The 19,120-nt window shown below is 31.5% G+C and overlaps 2 protein-coding genes across 2 annotated transcripts; both read left to right on the forward strand.

The window, feature by feature from the left end:
* On the forward strand, positions 6,099 to 13,614 carry LOC109343798 (3beta-hydroxysteroid-dehydrogenase/decarboxylase-like). Its single transcript, XM_019582275.1, has 11 exons — positions 6,099 to 6,513; positions 6,598 to 6,731; positions 6,849 to 7,019; positions 7,611 to 7,736; positions 8,186 to 8,265; positions 9,926 to 10,124; positions 10,540 to 10,651; positions 11,324 to 11,498; positions 11,682 to 11,838; positions 12,751 to 12,817; positions 13,077 to 13,614. Exons 1-11 carry the CDS (start codon positions 6,189 to 6,191, stop codon positions 13,220 to 13,222), a joined length of 1,692 nt encoding a protein of 563 aa, XP_019437820.1. The 5' UTR covers positions 6,099 to 6,188; the 3' UTR covers positions 13,223 to 13,614.
* On the forward strand, positions 14,561 to 18,971 carry LOC109343799 (eukaryotic translation initiation factor 3 subunit B-like). The gene is made up of 11 exons (XM_019582276.1): positions 14,561 to 14,789; positions 14,889 to 15,126; positions 15,227 to 15,373; positions 16,195 to 16,323; positions 16,456 to 16,584; positions 16,692 to 16,775; positions 16,853 to 16,977; positions 17,082 to 17,280; positions 17,365 to 17,897; positions 18,090 to 18,198; positions 18,458 to 18,971. The coding sequence occupies exons 1-11, from the start codon at positions 14,668 to 14,670 to the stop codon at positions 18,800 to 18,802; spliced, it is 2,160 nt and encodes a 719-aa protein (XP_019437821.1). The 5' UTR covers positions 14,561 to 14,667; the 3' UTR covers positions 18,803 to 18,971.

The raw sequence follows: 19,120 nt of genomic DNA on the forward strand, positions 1-19,120 counted from the left end.
TGGGATTGGTGGAACATTAAATCATTCCTGATTAAGAATTTTTAATGTTAAATTAACTTCAAAAATAGAAAATTTAAATCATGGTAAGAAAACGTGTGTTGGTAGGTTTTTATGTTGCTTTTAGCTTTTTGAATGGGTGAAGACAATTTTGTAATTTTTATAAAGGGAGAATGTAGCGTTTAAAAGGAAAGAGTCAAGAGTCATAAGTGAGACACCACGTATTTGAACCAAAATCTTAAGGCATTAGTTTCATAAGTTTTTCCTTCTTATAAACTCTTTCACTCATTCCCACATATCTAATGTGAGACTTCACGCTTGAATAAACCCAACAGAAACTATCAAAAAATTATAATTATTTTCAATCATACATTAATTAGTTTTATCGCTTTAAATCTCACACAAAAATACCTAATAAACACTCGTATCCTCCATATTAACCTTTAGCTTACATTAATCTAATAGGAATATTATTTTTACTCCAAATTAAATATGTAGTACCAACAAAATGTTGGTCAAATGGTGTAAGGTCCGAATAGGAAGACAACCATAAATCTAAAAAGATAAGTTTTTTACCCAAAAGGATGAGGAAATACCCGTATTAGTACCCAAAAAATTAAATATGTAGTATCTATCATAATTAGTGGGCATACACATCTATAAACAAGTTTTTAAAATATATATTATTAGTGTAAAGTATTTTATCTGAACAATACATCACCCACCATTGATGTATTTAATTTTTTTTATAAACACATGACTAATAAATAATATGATAATCGTTTTAAAAATTCATATTCATAAACTATTTTCTCTATAAAGAATACTTATTTGGAGTTTATGGGAAAACATTAAAATACATAATTGAAAAAAAAATTGATTTTAAATTATGTTACTCAAATTAATAATTATAAATGAGTTTCTAATCATTGGACAAATTTTATCAAACAACTTTTCAACTAAGTACTAACTATGTATACACCAATAATGTAAGTATTTTTTATATTGTTAGCAAATTATTTATCATCTATATATTAATTATCATTAATTTTTAAACAAAAATAATATAAACTAGTGATAAATAGTGTGTCAATAATATATAATTTTTGACATTGACAAAGTAAATTTTAAGCTCATGGCGATTAATAGATATATTTATTGTTACAATCTCAAAATTATAAGTTGCTGCCTGTCAACAGCTAGCTCACAGCTACGAAGTGTTTTGGCAAATAGAGATGAAGAGGAGGTATACATGTTTCATTCCTTTTAAGCAAAGTCTTGGATTCGAGTTTTGTGCATGGAAAAAATACTTACTGAGAGAGTTAATCTCACATGTATGTGGTTGTTCTCGGTTCAGATAAGATTGTCTTTGGTGCAAGAATAGCTGTGGGGACAAAAAAATAGAGATATTAAGAAAATGTTTTTGAATTGTGTTTTGTAGGAGGAAAAAATAATCAAAAGTTTAAAAGCTCTGAATTAAATATATTTATCTATTCTTTCTTCCAAAATTCAATTCTAGAAATAAATGCTAAGAATCTGTTTCAAAAAGTTGGTGAAAACAAAAATTTAAAATTGGAATAGAAAACATGACAACCCAATGTATACTATCTTGAATATTTTTTTTTATAATTAAAGATATACTCTCATTTTTTGAGTAACGAAATAATCACTTCCGTGGCGTAATTATATCTCCTAATGAATGTCATTTGCAAGAAATAAACCTTTATCTAAAAGGAAAAAATATATGCATTGATAGTATAAGATTTTTTTATATTGTTATTGTATTCGTTGTTATTTTTTCAATTATGCTTGTCTCTTATATAAAACTAAGTAATACATAGTAAATCAATTAATTGTGATTGCTAATTTCTAATTTTTGGATTAAAAAACAATATAAGAAAACCAAACTTTCCATTAAAACTTAATTGTGATTGCTGAAACAAGAACCTTACTAAGGAAACATAGTAAATCAATTACTGAGCATTTGGTTTTGAAATTAATTATAGGAATCCTAACAAACTGAGGAAGAAATCAATTAATTCATTTGAGATGTGATTTAATTTGTATACCTTACTCATGGCAATTAAATAGGGGTAGGTTTGGATGATTATAAAAAACATAATTCATATCTTAACTATCTATTATAAGAAAATTATGATTTGTCTAAAATGAACGATTAATATATAAAATAAAGTTTTTAATATATTTCTCGAATAAGTAGATGTCTCTTATTGAAAATAATTAACTAAAACTTGAAGCGGATACCCTTGATTATTTACATGTAAATGGAAATCAATTATTTGATGTTGATTTTAATAAAAAAAAGAATGTTAAGGTACAGAAAATAAATACTTCAAAACACAAGACTTAAATAAGGGGTATACATCTACTGTCTACACTTTGTACCACTTCATGTTTCATTGACATGTGATTGGTCATAAAAAAATATATTTAAATTAAAATAAGTATTAAGTAGCACAAAATGTGAGACAACAATACTCTTTAAATAAGTACGTTTTTTGTTCTTGCCTTTATAAGCATAATCTTAGTCAAAATCACTTTTTCGACAAAGTTGGACCGAAAATAAAACAATATAATTTCGGTTGAGATTCAACACGTTATTCAAAGGGCATGTGTTTAAAATATACTTTATTTGTATTCACATTAATGATTTTTTATTTGCATTTAATTTTAACAATTATTATTAGCATTTTGCAACTCACATCTTTTTAATTTAATAATACTATTGCTATAATATTTATAGATCTATTTTATAATCTATCCATAGTTAATAACTTAATATAAAATTATTTTTTCATTATTTGTATCATTTATATATATTATTTTTGATCAATAGTCAGTGATCAATGCACATAATGTTTTCTTATACTAAATTAACAACTAAAATCTATACAGTTAATTATTAGTAATATGTGTGTTATAAAATTTAGCTTGAACTAGCTGGTTCAATCGTGAACCGGATATCTCATCGATATGATCCTCTCATCTAATCAGTTTTGTATCAAAATCATATTGATTAGGTTCAACTCAGTCAGTTTAAGACTAAAATCAGTTACACGAATGATTGGATTGATTGGAGCAACGTCAATCATAAAATATTTTTTAAAAACAACTAAAACGATGTAATTTTGAGATGAAAAATTCAAATACTTTTAACTTATTTTTTTGTTATATTTGTCACATGTTAACTTATGTTTTAACAAAATTTTCTTTTTTCAATTAACTTTAAACTTATGTGCACTTATGAGTAACTCCCTATATATATTGTTTGAGGATGTTTCCAATTTATTTGTGACATTTCATATTAGTGAAATATTCTTTGTTGGTTATTTAATTAGGTATGATAATATTCTTAAATTTAGAATATAGAGTTATTAAATAATGTTAGCTAATATTATATTTTTTTTAGATTTTTAATGTAAATCGAGTCAACCGATCAATCTATCGACTCATTAATCCAACCAGTAACTCATTAACTCAACATCCTGGCCAAACCATTGACCGATCCAAATTTAATAACATTGGTAATAATGATATATTTAATTTTAGAAAAATAAAATGGATACAATGTAAGATAAAAATACAATTTTTAATCAAAATAAAAGAGAATACAAAATTACATATCAAACAATTAAGAATATAAATTATTATTAAATTGTACTAAAGCTATGAACACAATATCAATATAAGACGTTGATATAGTGATATAAATTCTTGTTAGACTCCTAAAATTAGAAATAGCAAACTGTGAAAAGTTTGATTCTAATAAGTAACATATATTAGGAGGGTTAGCCACATATATCGAAATAGATTACTTCAGAAGACATGAAAACATCATTGGTAATAAAAAAGAAAGAGTGTAATGTCTATGCACTGCCCGTGTAAGGATATATACACGGCCAATGTATCATTCAACCTTCATTTATATTATATTATTTTGTTTTGAATAGTCAATGATACTGAAAATGAATGATAGATGACACAGTGACAATATAACACAAGTTTTACACTATCATGTATACATATTTTCTTTTTCTAAAAAACAAATGTAAGCACATTTATATTCACATCACACTTTATTTTTGTAACTTTAACTTTCTCTCCTTTTCACCTTTCTCTATCTGTCCTTCTATCTTCACCTGGCTAATCCTCTAATTTCACCTATAACAAGAAAAAAGAAGTAAAATATTAAAACTTTTATTTATCTTAATTTTTATTTTTGAACTTGATGTAAAAAGTACTAATGTTTAAAATAATTCCTCTTGCTAGAGAATTCACTTTCTTCTTATCCTTTTGCAACTTAAATCAGATTACTAATCAACATGTTCTACAATTGCCTCATGCATTTCTTTTTTTTCAGCGAAAAAAAGAGAGATTTCTAACTAGCATATATTATATATTATTAAATTTTTAGAAAATAAACTTATTTTATAATTAAGGAAACGGTAGACATATAATTTTTGTTGTTTATGGGGCAGGTTTGAAAGAAAAACATTATAAAATTTACTCGTACTCCTAAGTTCAGTAATAGTCATCTATTATTCATTTGTATTATTTTTTGAAGAGTCAATAATCATTAAATATAAATAGTAGATGATATAATAACAATATATGAATCTCATACTATGTTGATATATACAATTTAACTATATGTTGCTTCATATTATATATTAACTATTTGTATAACCTAATTGGACCAATGTGTAATGCTAACATGCCAAAACAACTATTCAAATCTAGTAAGCTAACTACCCAATGGAGATAAACAAGATATCGTCATAATTTAGTAACCTTACATTAAGTTCAGACAAATAAATAATGCATATAGTATAAAAACATTAATCATATTAAATATTTAGAAAGATCGAAATATCAAATATTAAATTCTTAAGAACTACACTTATTAAGAGTGATAACTACACATTTTGGAATGAATTAATTTTTTATCTATAAGGTGATGAAATATCATTGACAATACCAAAATAAATAAATAATGCGTATCACTTTGAGGATAAATTCCACACTTGAACCTAAAACCCCCTCTATACCATACTTATTATAAATTATCATTTGATTACTCCTTAGAATTTATGAGTTGAAGAGATTAGTCCTTACATAAAAATAATCTTAAAAATTTAGAGAGTGATCTCCTTTTTCGGCTACTATCAAAATGTATCCTTTCACTCTTTCACCCTTGACCCTATAGATAAAGAATTAGTATCTTTTGAGTACGTGAATGTCATTTCTAACAAATGTTGCTATCAGAAATCAAACTGTTATCTTTTTAATCATTTTATGATCTACTAGAACATTAGGACATATAAGCATATATGGGAGTGTATTTTTAAAATATAGGTTTATGCAATAATCACATGAGTATGATTTTCATATTTCTTTACTGGTACATATGAAGCACCGAAACTGATACGTGTATTGGATACATATGTATACCAGATACGTCGTTACATATATTATTGAAAATGTGTAATACGATACATTTGAGATACACATATAAAATATGTCCATAAAATTCATATAACATAATAAACATATCAATATTGTTATGAACTTTCAAATAAAGAACATATTTCTTAGACACCACTAAATATAAAATAAAATGAAATTGGTCATAAGAAATCTTTACTTAAATAGTGATAAATATGAATATTTCATGTTTAATAGATGAGCAACATTATACATATGCATTTTCTATGCAATACACATGTTTTATTTTTTCTATCACTACAAGTTTACTTCTTAGCTTGAATATTATGTTTCTCTTTTGTACTTAATTGATTGTGTCTGTCATGTTTCTCTTGTTTAAAATATTATGCTACAGTAGTTTGGGTGTCTATGAAGTATTTGAAAAAATATTTTAAGAGTAACAAAGTTGAAAAATATCGGATTTATAAATTATTTATTTTTCGAAAAAAAAATTTCGATAAGCTATGAGTGTCGAAATGAAATATCTGATACTCTATGTGAAAGGTACACATTTGCTATGCACACTTTATACGATTCCATGTGCCATGTGCTGTCCCACACTTTGTACTATTCGAATGAAAGTAAGTGAAGTATTACCCCTCTATCAACTATCAACAACGACAAGATAGTGAGCTTCCACTAACCAGCACTAATCCGGGACCCAATCAACAAATTCATTCTCCGCCATGGGTAGCGACGGCGATAGGTGGTGCGTAGTCACTGGAGGCCGTGGCTTCGCCGCACGTCACTTGGTAGAAATGCTTATCCAGTCCAACATATACTCCGTTCGCATCGCCGATTTAGGATCCACCATAGATCTCGATCCTTCTGAACAATTAGGCATTCTCGGCGAAGCTTTAACCTCTGGCCGTGCTCACTATATAACGCTCGATCTTCGCAACAAGGAGCAAGTGTTAAAAGCGTGTGAAGGAGCTGAAGTTGTTTTCCACATGGCTGCTCCTAATTCTTCCATTAATAACTACCAGCTCCATCACTCTGTTAATGTTCAAGGTAAATTAATCAGTAATGCGTCAATTTCCTTTTTGTTACGATTTTAGTGTTTCAATGTTACTGAGATAGTTGTTTTTATCGAAGGAACGAAGAATGTGATCGATGCTTGTTTAGAGCTTAAGGTGAAGCGACTTATATACACTAGCTCTCCTAGCGTTGTTTTTGACGGTGTTCATGGAATTCATAATGGAAATGAAACATTGCCGTATCCATCATTGGTACCTACCTTATAGTTCAGCATTTGGGAGTGGATTTGAAATGTTTCTTAGTCTTGTTATTTATTGCTATCCAATTGGTGTGGTACTCGTTACTGAATTGAAGTAATGTGGTTTCAGCATAATGACCATTATTCGGCTACTAAAGCCGAGGGCGAGGTGTTGGTTATTAAGGCTAATGGGAAGGGTGGACTGTTAACATGCTGCATACGTCCTAGCAGCATTTTTGGGCCTGGCGATAAACTGCTTGTGCCTTCATTAGTTGATGCTGCCAGGACAGGGAAATCGAAGGTAAACATTGTTGTTGTTGTTGTTCTTTTCATCCTATTGATACAAATTTTATGTCTGTTAGTTGTGAATCATAACTTTACATTTAAGTCATTTAGCAACCAAAGTATGACATATAGAAGACATAAATGCATCTGTTGTAGGATTAAGTAGGGCTTGTTTCTGTTAGGTTTTGTTTATGCTCTACACCCTCTTCCTTGTGGTTGAGCAAAATGTCAAAAACTGGCCATTAGCTTTACTGCTTTTTTTAGCCTAGTCACTGCTGTTATGGTACTCAATCATGTTGACTCTCGGATAAGTTTGTGCTAAAGGTTATATTATGTTTTGCTTATAGATTCTCGCTAGATATTTACTGCTTAAATAATTAACCAACCACCTGTGACATTTAATATTGAATATGACATGTCTTATCGAGTCAGAAAGTATCGACAAGTAGAATGAAACTGACAACAACAACAACCAAAATTTGCTTCATTAAATTGGAGGGATATGTAGAAAAATGGCTATTGACAATATGCATATGCAACAATATATTAGGAAAAGCTTTTCTCAACCTTTCTTTCATTCTTTAATTTATATTTTTCTTTTGACCAGTTCATTATTGGCGATGGCAATAATGTTTATGATTTTACATATGTTGAAAATGTGGCTCATGCTCATATATGTGCTGAGCGAGCTCTGGCTTCAGAGGGGACAGTTTCAGAAAAAGCTGCAGGAGAGGTACCATTGGAAGATTCTATCATTACTTTCTTAGTTTGCTTTGTTTAAGTATGTAAATGAAGATTAAAAGACAGACATACAGAGAAGGTGATGGAAATATGTTTTAATTTTTAGATGATACAGCTCCATTTTGAGAAGTTTGTTCATCACAGATGTCCACTCTATAAGAAGTAAATTATTGATGAAGTGATGATGATATGTTGAAGGAAAGAATTTCTTCTTTTGGGAAAATAAGAAACATTGAAAATATACCTTCTATGATAGAATTTGCATTTAAAGCCAGTTAACTAGATTCAAAATCAAAACAAATTATTGCATTTACTCGAAGGAGCATTTAGGTTTCCTGTAGTAAAGGAGGAAAAGAGGAACCGTGTCATTTTGCATGTTTAGTTACGAAACTTTTAGCAATTACTGAAGTATTTACTTACTGATGGACATTTGTTTTGCAGGCATATTTCATAACGAATACGGAACCTATAAAGTTTTGGGAGTTCATGTCACTGATCCTGGAAGGTCTTGGATATGAAAGGTAGTTTCCTTTATATTGTTAACCATGAAGTATTTCTTGCTCTTATTATGTATCCTCTCATATTTTATTTGTGATTTCCCTCTGATGTAAAACCAAGGGTCCAAAACCCACGTGACCTACACACAAAACTTGACAATGATATTATTTATTAATAATTTGCTAAAGATAGCAATTTGAAATGCTCAAAAGAAATATTTATAATCACACAGTAGACCTGTGCCAGCTAGTAATCAAACTGAAGCTAAAGAATAACTTTCTAAAGATAAGAGAAAATTTCCTAAATAACAAAAATTATACTGAGCTATGATACTCATTTGCATCACCTCTGTTCTATTGTAGTAAAAAGGGAAAAGTTACGTGTATAGTGTAGTCAAACTACACTATTACACATTTAGTATATGTTTTAAAATATTTACAGAAGTAGTGTATTTTTTAGGGAAGTCCTGGATCAGGAGTAAGTCGTGTACCCTAAACACGATTTCCATTGTATATAAATAACAAAAATATACTTTAGCCTAGTGGTTCTTGGATTATATGGCAACCTAGAGGTCCATGGTTCAACATATCATCATCACTTCAAGAACCACTAAGCTACATAGTATTTTTATTACTAATATACAATGAAAATCGTGTTTAGGGTACACGACTTCTAAAAAAAGTGAAAGTCGTGGATGGGAAACACGACTTCCATGGAGGAGAGAGAATATGTCAGGGAAGTTGCATTCCTGATCCACGAGTTCCCTAAAACCTACACTAGTTCCGTAAATATTTTGAAACATATACTAAATGTGTAATAGTGTAGTCAATTTGACTACACTATACACATATCTTTTCCTAGTAAAAAGAGATGCTGGCAGTTTGGAACTGCCAGATTATTAATATTCTAGTTATATGACTACTCATTTGTTATATCATATGAAAGGTGCAAATTTAAGTTGAAGTTGGACTGTGACATCAGCAGTAGGTGGAAGTTGCTGTAAAATTGGTATATTATGATTATGGACTTTTTTCTAACCTGGCCACTATTTTTCCACATATTGATTCTTTTAAGGATGAAAATAGAAATTCCTTTCTGTTATCTCTCTTCTTGTGGGCATGGTCTTTGGTGCACTGGGTTTTGTTTATGTTAATGACGATATTGGCCTCCTATTATAATTAATCATTTATAAATTTCTATATTTTTTGTTTTTTACATCTAAATGAAAAAAGTTAGAACCGGTACAAGAACGCACAAAAAGAACGAAAGAATATGAAGAAAATCGATTCATGACCAATTGGATCTCGAATGCTAAATGCTTTTATTGAATGTGAGAAGGATGAGAAGAGTTCAATGAAAGAAAGAACCCTAATTGATTCCCTGAATCAATTCCCTTACACCAATGTAATTTCCCAAAAACTAACTAAACTTCTCTAAAGCTAGCTCCTTCTTAATAGGCTATAACTAAGAACTAACCACTAGGGGTATTTTTGGAAGCTTTTAACTACTTTCTATTTCCCTTTCTATATATATTTTCAATATTAGGCTTCGGCTTTGACCTAATCCTATCAAAAAATGAATATCGTTATGGTTTTATCCTATATATACATGTGTGTGTATATAAACATAGTTGTTGTGTTATCAATGCCTTTACTTTGTTATCTGAGTTTATGTTGTCTGCAGGCCTAAAATAAAGATTCCTGCTTTTGTTGTCCTGCCAATTGCACATTTGGTGGAGTTGATATATAAGCTGCTAGGCCCATATGGAATGAAGGTGCCACAGTTGACACCCTCAAGAGTAAGACTCCTGTCTTGCAGTAGATCGTTTGATTGCTCAAAAGCAAAGGATCGCCTTGGCTATGCACCCATCGTAACACTACAGGTTCTGTATGTTTCGGAAAACTAATAAGATATTACATACTCTATTTCTACACGGAGATTCATGGTTATATACTGCATTGCATTGCTCAAGTGTTCATTATCGTTGAAGTGTCTAGGGAACTTCAGTGAAGTTGCAAATTTACTGAATCTACCAAGTGATCTACATTCCTTATGTTGTTCATACTATGAAAGAAGGAAAAATTACGAAAGTTGTCTGATTTAGAACTCATAGAATTATGGATAGTTTGGAGTTAAGATTATCTGATATATTCTAAAATGGAGTATAAGATGTGACTTCTAACCTAGATGGATGTTTTAGTGCATAAAGGTTCTTACATCTATTGCAGTGGGTTTATATGCTTGTCCTAGTTCTTGCATGGTTACTTATAATAATGCGATTGTAATTTTTCTTGCAGGAGGGTCTTCAGAGGACGATTGAATCATACCCACACCTGAGGGCTGAAAATCAACCTAAAACCAAAAGAGAAGGACCCTCCAAAGCTTCCATATACCTTGGAAGTGGAAGAGGTACAAATAATCGATTATACTCAATTATCTTCTTTGTTTGGGAAATCTAGAATTGTTGTTTGTTTAATGTTGGCTTGCCTTTGTTATAAAGGAACTTAAACTATTATTACACATCTAAAAATAGGCACATGGCTGCTACTCTTGCACGACTATACCATTTGATGGAGGGACTTTGATTGTGTTATAAATCAGGCTAGATTATGAACAAAAACATATTTATAGACATGTAAAATGTTCATTTATTTCCCAGGAGTATTAATTTTGTTCGATTGTGATAAGTAATGCAGGAATTTGTAGTTTAGGCTCACAATAGCAGGTCTTTATCAGATATTACCGGTTCTGTATTTTTTGATCTTGATATGTAATATTGTTTTTAAATTTCTAATGAAGCATGTTTTGGTTGATGTGAAAGCTCTATGAGGCCTGAAACAAAAATTGCCTTCTGAAGTTCAAATTTTAGAGTTCATAATCTAATTCAATCCAGTGGCTTGATTTTTTAAATTGTTATCATCTATTTGCTCAGATGACAACATTATCAGATCTCTTCTACTTACTATGCCAATGCAATAGCACAGAGTTCATGCTGGGAGTAGTTTTTTGTTACATGCTGGGAGTAGTTTTGCAGTTTACATTTATGTATCCATACATTTTAATTTATTTTTTCATTTGCAGTTGCTGACACATTGCTTTGGAAGGATAGAAAGCAAACTTTCACCACATTGTTGGTCTTGGCTGCAATATACTTCAACTTCATTGCATCTGGGAACACCTTCGTTACTGCTATTTCAAAGCTTCTATTATTCATATCGATCTTTTTATTCATTCATGGCATTCTACCTGCAAAGATGTAAGTACACTACTGTTGAACATTTCCATTTGTCAATTAACATTGAATGTTGCCATTAACATGCCCAATAATGTATGGTTATTATCCCTATAAACAAATGTAAGGGTGTTATTTGTTAGAAGCATTGCAGTTTTTATTTTGAAAATGAATGATAATTATCTCTAGTACTTTATGCTTGTGCAGATTGGGGTATACTATTGAGAAAACGCCCACATCATGGTTTCGTTTATCAGAAGATATGTCCCATCAAATTGCTCTGTCAGTGGCCTCATCTTGGAATTTGTCTGTGGATGTTTTAAAATCCCTTGCACAAGGAAATAACTTGGAGCTGTTCTCCAAGGTACTATCTACACTGGATCGCATGTTTGCCTATGGACAGTGATTTTCATCACAGTTGTAAAATTCTATAGAATTGTTGAAAGATTGTGAAGTTCATAATTTCAGAACAGCCATTTTAAAATTTTATTTATGTGAAATATTGTTAATAGGCAAGCTTACATATCCAGACCTTTACAATTTGCAGAGTGTTAGAATATATGAAAGCATCTCATAATTTCTTAAATTATGTTATAGAGAACATCTAAAGAATATTTTGATATCAAGAGAATATCTCATATTATCATGATTATGATATCTTACAGGATCTCTTAGGATTGAAATTACTCTATCTCATCCTTTATAATTTTTTTCTTAAGGTGGAGTGTTTCAAGTGTCCTATGTGATACAAAAGTATCACTCAAGCTTAAGGGAAAATTCTACCACACATGACACAACTATAAGCCCCACAATGTTATATGATACTGAATGTTGGTCGGTAAAATATTAGCAAAAGAATAAACTGAATATTGTAGAGATGAGAGTGTTGCGTTGGATGAACAGATACAATAGACATTATAGGACTATTAATGAATGATTAGGGAGAGTAGATCAAACAGAGGTTAATATAATTTTTAGAGATAGCGGGAGGTCAAGAAAAACCATAAGCAAATCGATTAGGCTAGATTTATAGATCAATGTTTTGTCAATAAACATGAATTATGATAGAGCATTATGACGTTGTTTGATCCATGTATCTGACCCCACCTTGTGGGACTAAGATTTGGTATCAAATCATTATTCACAGTACTATTAATAATATTTACCATTTGAGCATTCTTTTTTCTCCTTCTATACCTAAACCCTATAGTTTTGATATAGAGTACAAAGTTTCTTCTTGGCTGTTCTTACACATTTTTGGCTTCTTGATTTGTAGGTTGTTTTCTCTCTAGTCATCCTTAACTTTCTTGGAGGCTTTTCACTTCAAAACCTATATACTATAGGTTTGCTCTCTGTCTCTCACATTTTGCACATGCATGTGCCTACAAGATTTGTCTGCACAGAAAATTCTTAATATTACTCCACATTTGTTATGATGACAAGCTACATGGTTACATCATTGGATCACTTTTGACTTGGTCATTTAATGCAGTGGCTAGTCAGAAGACAAGCCACTGCCTGCTATTATGTGTTTTTGTTTGAATCTAGGGTGCCTGGATTCTAATGATACTAATACTAGTTTCTTTCATATTTCCCTTACAGGTCTTGCCTTTGCATTTGTAGCCTTCTACATTTATGAAAAGAAGGAAGAAGACATCGATGACATATTCATAAAAATACATTCTTTTGGATACAAGTTGAAATCTGATTTCACCAGGAAGTTTCTTCTTTCAAAGAAGATTGATTGACAGCTTGTAGCCTAAAAAGTTTCTTCGTTAAGGTGGCGGTTGAATCTTCATTTACTCCCTATCGGAGTTTCGTGTAATATTGTACACCAAATGTAATTTCACATTGACAGAGTTGTACTGATCAAGTTTTGGAATTCGGAATTCCGACAATGCCCAGGGGTGGCCGCTGAATCACTGGTTGTTAGCTATAGCTAGGTTCAAATTAACAAGTCCACTGGTACTAAAAATGATTCAGCATCCCTGAACTAGGAATGTCACTTACACGCCCCTTTCATTTCCTTTGCCTAACTATTTATGTTGGCTTCTTGTACACTGATATGATTAATTATGGATATCGGTTCTCCTAAAACCATCTACTGTATAAAAAAGCAGCCATGAAATATTTGTTATATCTGAGGCACTCTCACAATATTGCATTTTCTGATGTTTGAATTTGATCTTCTATCTAGTTGTGTGGTAATAGAAGACTCTCTTCTAATTTTGATACACTTTCTAGTAACAGAAATTGATGGTTAGTAAGCCCAACAGAAAGGGAATAGGGTAGTTGTTATATTTATTATTTAGTATATTAAATGATTGATTGATTGTTATAGCTCAACATTTCAGTTCTAGAATAACCTCAATTAATAAGATGGTGTCAATTATAATGTCTTTATCAATTTTAGAGTTTCATTAAGTATTTAAAGAGTGGTTACTGATCACAAGAGAAACCAATGAAGAATATCAGAATTACTCATTAGAAGTAGGATAGAATCATAGTGATCTTGCTTGTTAGTTTTCTTATCCTATATTTTATCATCAGGAGAAGTATATAATCAGTGTTTTTGCTGGCTACCTATAGCCTACATATTTTCATAAATTATCAACCGATTAATAATAAACTAACGAAACTGAACTTTAGATTATTAGAAATATGGATATAGATTATTTTTTCTAAAAACTAATTCTTCTATATTATTTGTTAGTTTGGTACATATAATTTTTTTGTTATATAATTCAAATCAAATAAATTAATTTCATATATCTTTAACCAATATGTCTAAATATAAACGGACTTAATCATAATAAATTATCAAAAAAATATTAATCTATTATTAAATTAATTATAAACTCAATTATGTAATCACTTTTACTTGAATTTATAAATTTAAACCACCTTAACAAATATAAATTTCACGGTCAAATATAAAAAAGTATAAAAAACATTGAAAAATATAAGGTTTTAAATGGAATTTAATATCTATCTACTCTTATCATAAAAAGGTTATGTATATTAAGGAATCAATAAAAATCAACGTTATTAAATCACAGAAAGGTGAAAACTGAAAAGAGAAAACCTAGTTGGTGAAACATTATCTGTGTAAAACGAAGCCTCCTTCAACTGCAAAACCCTATAAACGATTTTCTTTTTCACATTTTTGCTTTTACACTGATAGCGAGTAATCATGGCAGAAGTTCTGCTAATGAAAGATATTGAAGCCACTGCTTCGCGTCTTGGAATCGATCTTTCCACCATCGATCTCGATTTCATTCACCTTCCCCATGGCGATAACGTTGGCATCGATAGGTACTTATTTAATTTCATTTTTTTCTTAATTTTGTTTACTAAAATGAAAACCCTAGGTTATGAATTTTTGTGTCTGTGTTTGATTTTATAACTGTGTAGTGATGATGAAGAAATTCTGAATGAGGAGAATCTGGAGTTTGAGTCTGGATTTGGAAACATTATAGTTGTGGATAACCTTCCCGTTGTTCCTAAGGAAAAATTTGAGAAGCTTGAAAGTGTCGTTCGAAAAATTTATAGTCAGATTGGTGTTATTAAGGACGATGGACTATGGATGCCGGTTGATCCTGATAATGAGAAAACTTTGGGTTACTGTTTCATTGAGTATAATACCACTCAGGTATTGTTATTATTATAATTATAATTCTTAATGTTAAATTTGTTTTATTATATTTTTCAGTTTATATTGGATTTAGGTTTTTTTGGTTTGGTTATTCTAGGAAGCTGAGCTTGCTAAAGAGAGGACTCATGGATACAAATTGGATCGCGCACACATATTTTCGGTGAACATGTTTGATGACTTCGACAGGTTCATGAAAGTTCCGGATAAGTGGGCTCCTCCTGAAACCAAGCCATATGCTCCAGGGGTAACATTTCTATATTTGTGTTGGATTTTTTTTTGATTATCTGTTTTCTTTGCCATTTGTAATATTATGATGTGCAAAGTGAGCAATGAAACTTTTCTTTGAATCCAGTGTAAAAAATCTTCATGATCTCCTTTTTGTAATTGCAGAATTTATGCCATCTAGGTATTCATGAAACTTTCCGGTTTCTTTCATTAAGAGCGTTTATAATTCTTTGTACTCACTAATTTTCACTTCACATTTTTTATTATTGACAAACTTTTCAGATATTAGTATTCTTATCCACGGTTATGAAATATGGATTCAAATTGTGAATTGGAAGGCCTATTTTCCATACCATGAGCCGAATCATATCGTGATCGTAAGATTCATGAGCAATAATGAAAAATATTAAGCTAATTCATAACATAAGTCAAAAGACTCAAAACAGAAAAATAGCATATTAAATTACACAAATTCATGTCATAAGGGTCATAAATATCATAATCCATAAGTGAGAAACAGCTCCAAGAAAAGAGGAAGAAGAAATAAAATAAGCAATAAAGCAAAATACACAGGGCATGTCGTGGGGTTGAAAGTTAAAGAGGCAGAGTGTGGTTTCACCTTAGTCCGTAGGTTTAAGCACTTTCAGGTTTCTCATGAGTCATGAACTATACCCTTTCTAATTGTGAATATGATTGCACTATTTCTTGGGTAGCTTCTGATTTTAGTAATATGTGCTTGTATAAGCTTGTGTTTTATGATTTAGTACTAGTAGCTTTCACTCTTGCACATTGTAACTGGTCAGTATTTGACATTCTCTTTGGTCTATATACCTCTTACAGGAAAATCTTCAACATTGGCTAACTGATGCAAAAGCCCGAGATCAATTTGTGATACGTGCTGGTTCAGATACTGAGGTTCTCTGGAATGATGCAAGGCACTTGAAACCTGATCCTGTGTATAAGCGTACAGTGAGTGGACATTATATTTACATACTGTGTTATTTTATATTTATTATCATCCTCTCATTATCAGTCCCTACCCATTTAAATGTTCCTGTATTACTGCTGGCCCTGGGTGTTCATATATTTTATGAATTACAGTTTTGGACTGAGAGCTTTGTGCAATGGTCGCCTCTGGGAACTTACTTGGCAACAGTTCATAGGCAGGGGGCAGCTGTTTGGGGAGGTGCTACAACCTTCAACCGTCTTATGCGTTATGCTCATCCACAGGTTATCTTCAAAAGTCATTTTGCATTATCATTTGACACATGCACTTTGACTTTGTTTTGATTTTCATTTTTAAGTGTATTTATGTAACTATTTCATATAAATTGCAGGTGAAACTTATTGATTTTTCACCTGGCGAGAAGTATTTGGTAACTTATAGCAGCCACGAACCCAGCAATCCCCGAGATGCTAATGTAAGCGATTTCTTCTATGTATTATTTTATTATGAGTTTTATAGGCACCTTTTCTAACACCAGCTTTACATTTTCAGAGAGTTGTGATAAATATTTTTGATGTGAGGACCGGTAAATTGATGAGGGATTTTAAAGGAAGTGCTGATGATTTTGCAATTGGAGGTGCTGGTGGTGTCACTGGGGTGTCATGGCCTGTTTTCAAGTACTAAACTCTCTCACTCTTCATGAATATTTTTATGTCCAGATTTAGTGCAAGTATTTCCGCATCTTCATGTGCCTAATGCATTCATGCTATTATATTTTCAGATGGAGTAATGGAGGAGATGATAAGTATTTTGCAAGAATGGGAAAAAATGTACTCTCTGTATATGAAACTGACACATTTTCTCTCGTTGACAAAAAGTCTTTAAAGGTCGAAAATATAATTGATTTCAGTTGGTCTCCAACTGATCCTATTATTGCACTCTTTGTTCCTGAGATGGGAGGCGGTAACCAGCCTGCTAGGGTATGTTTTTCTTGTCTTCTAATGTCCATAGATTTTTTATCTATCATTTCTATTTTATGTTCTTTGATGTATGTGATGATTTAGGTAAGCCTGGTTCAAATCCCCAGCAAAGAGGAACTCAGGCAGAAAAATCTTTTCAGTGTCAGTGACTGCAAGATGTACTGGCAAAGCAATGGAGATTACCTTGCTGTTCATGTAGACCGGTTTACAAAAACCAAGAAAAGCACATATACAGGCTTTGAGCTCTTCTACATTAAAGAACGTGACATACCTATTGAAGTTTTAGAGCTAGAGAACAAGAATGACAAGATCATCTCATTTGCTTGGGAGCCAAAAGGCCATAGGTTCGCAGTTATCCATGGTGATAATCCCAAGCCTGATGTTAGCTTTTACTCAATGAGGACTGCTCAGCACACTGGCCGGGTTTCAAAGCTCACTACTTCGAAAGGCAAGCAGGCAAATGCTCTGTTTTGGTCACCAGTAGGTCGCTTCATTGTACTGGCAGGGTTGAAAGGCTTTAATGGGCAGTTGGAATTTTACAATGTTGATGAACTTGAAACCATGGCTACTACGGAACATTTTATGGCAACTGATATTGAATGGGATCCAACTGGAAGGTATATCTGAATACATAATGATATTGCTAATAAACACAGAGGTTTTTGGGTTAATCTTGTGAAGTCAGCCTCAAATTGTACTTACTATTGTTATTAACGGCTTATTTTGGTTACTTTATGCTAAGAAAAATACTTAACCTAGGTTTATGAGCTATCATTTTGTTTATATTGGCTATCCTTTTTATTCTACAGGTATGTTGCTACAGCTGTCACTTCAGTTCATGAAATGGAAAATGGTTTCAATATATGGTCTTTCAATGGCAAGCATCTCTATCGGATACTGAAGGATCACTTCTTTCAGGTTATTACATTGGCCTTTGCTCTTTATACTTTGAGTAGACTAGATTAGATGTTTCATTGTAATGTGTTCCATTGTTGAATCTGTTTTTAGTATCAATTTTTGCAATTGCAGAATTTACACATCATTGAGTTGTTGATATGGGTCTTATTGTGAATATACAAGTTGTTTTGGCATTGAAAGCTTAAAGTTTTGAACCTTTGATCTAATATAATTGTTCTGTCCCCTCTGTAATTTCGTTCTTTTTATTTTCTTTCGACAGTTCTTATGGCGTCCAAGGCCACCATCTTTCTTGAGTACCGAGAAAGAGGAAGAGATTTCAAAGAACTTGAAGAAGTACAGTAAGAAATATGAGGCCGAAGATCAAGACGTTTCATTGCTGCTGAGCGAGCAGGAGCGCGAGAAGCGTAGGTTGTTGAAAGAAGAGTGGGAGAGGTGGGTCAATGAATGGAAGAGGTTGCACGAAGAAGAGAAGTTATATAGGCAAAGCCTGAGGGATGGAGAGGCTAGTGATGAAGAAGAGGAATATGAAGCGAAGGACATAGAAGTTGAGGAAGTGATCAATGTATCAGAAGAGGTCATTCACTTTGAATATGGTCAAGAGTGAAACCTGTAACTGCAATTCATCAAACTCTGAATACATCTATCTAGGTGTTTGTTAAACAACATGCTTCAAGTATGATCTTTGTAAAACCCAGTTTTGTAGGTTTTTTATTATTTATTTATTTGTGGAAGTATCTTTTTTTTCTAATTTAACATGAAAGATAATTTTGCTATTCCCTTTGGGCAAAGCCAGTTTCATAAGTATTCCACGGGTTCTGTTTACAAAAAGACACATCTGTGTACAGATTGAACTATTTGGTTAGTTTACAAAAATAGGTTGTGACTTGTGAGATACGAATTTCAAAGAATAATAAGTACATAA

Source organism: Lupinus angustifolius, chromosome LG03 (genome assembly GCF_001865875.1).
Source record: "Lupinus angustifolius cultivar Tanjil chromosome LG03, LupAngTanjil_v1.0, whole genome shotgun sequence".
NCBI lineage: Eukaryota > Viridiplantae > Streptophyta > Magnoliopsida > Fabales > Fabaceae > Lupinus > Lupinus angustifolius.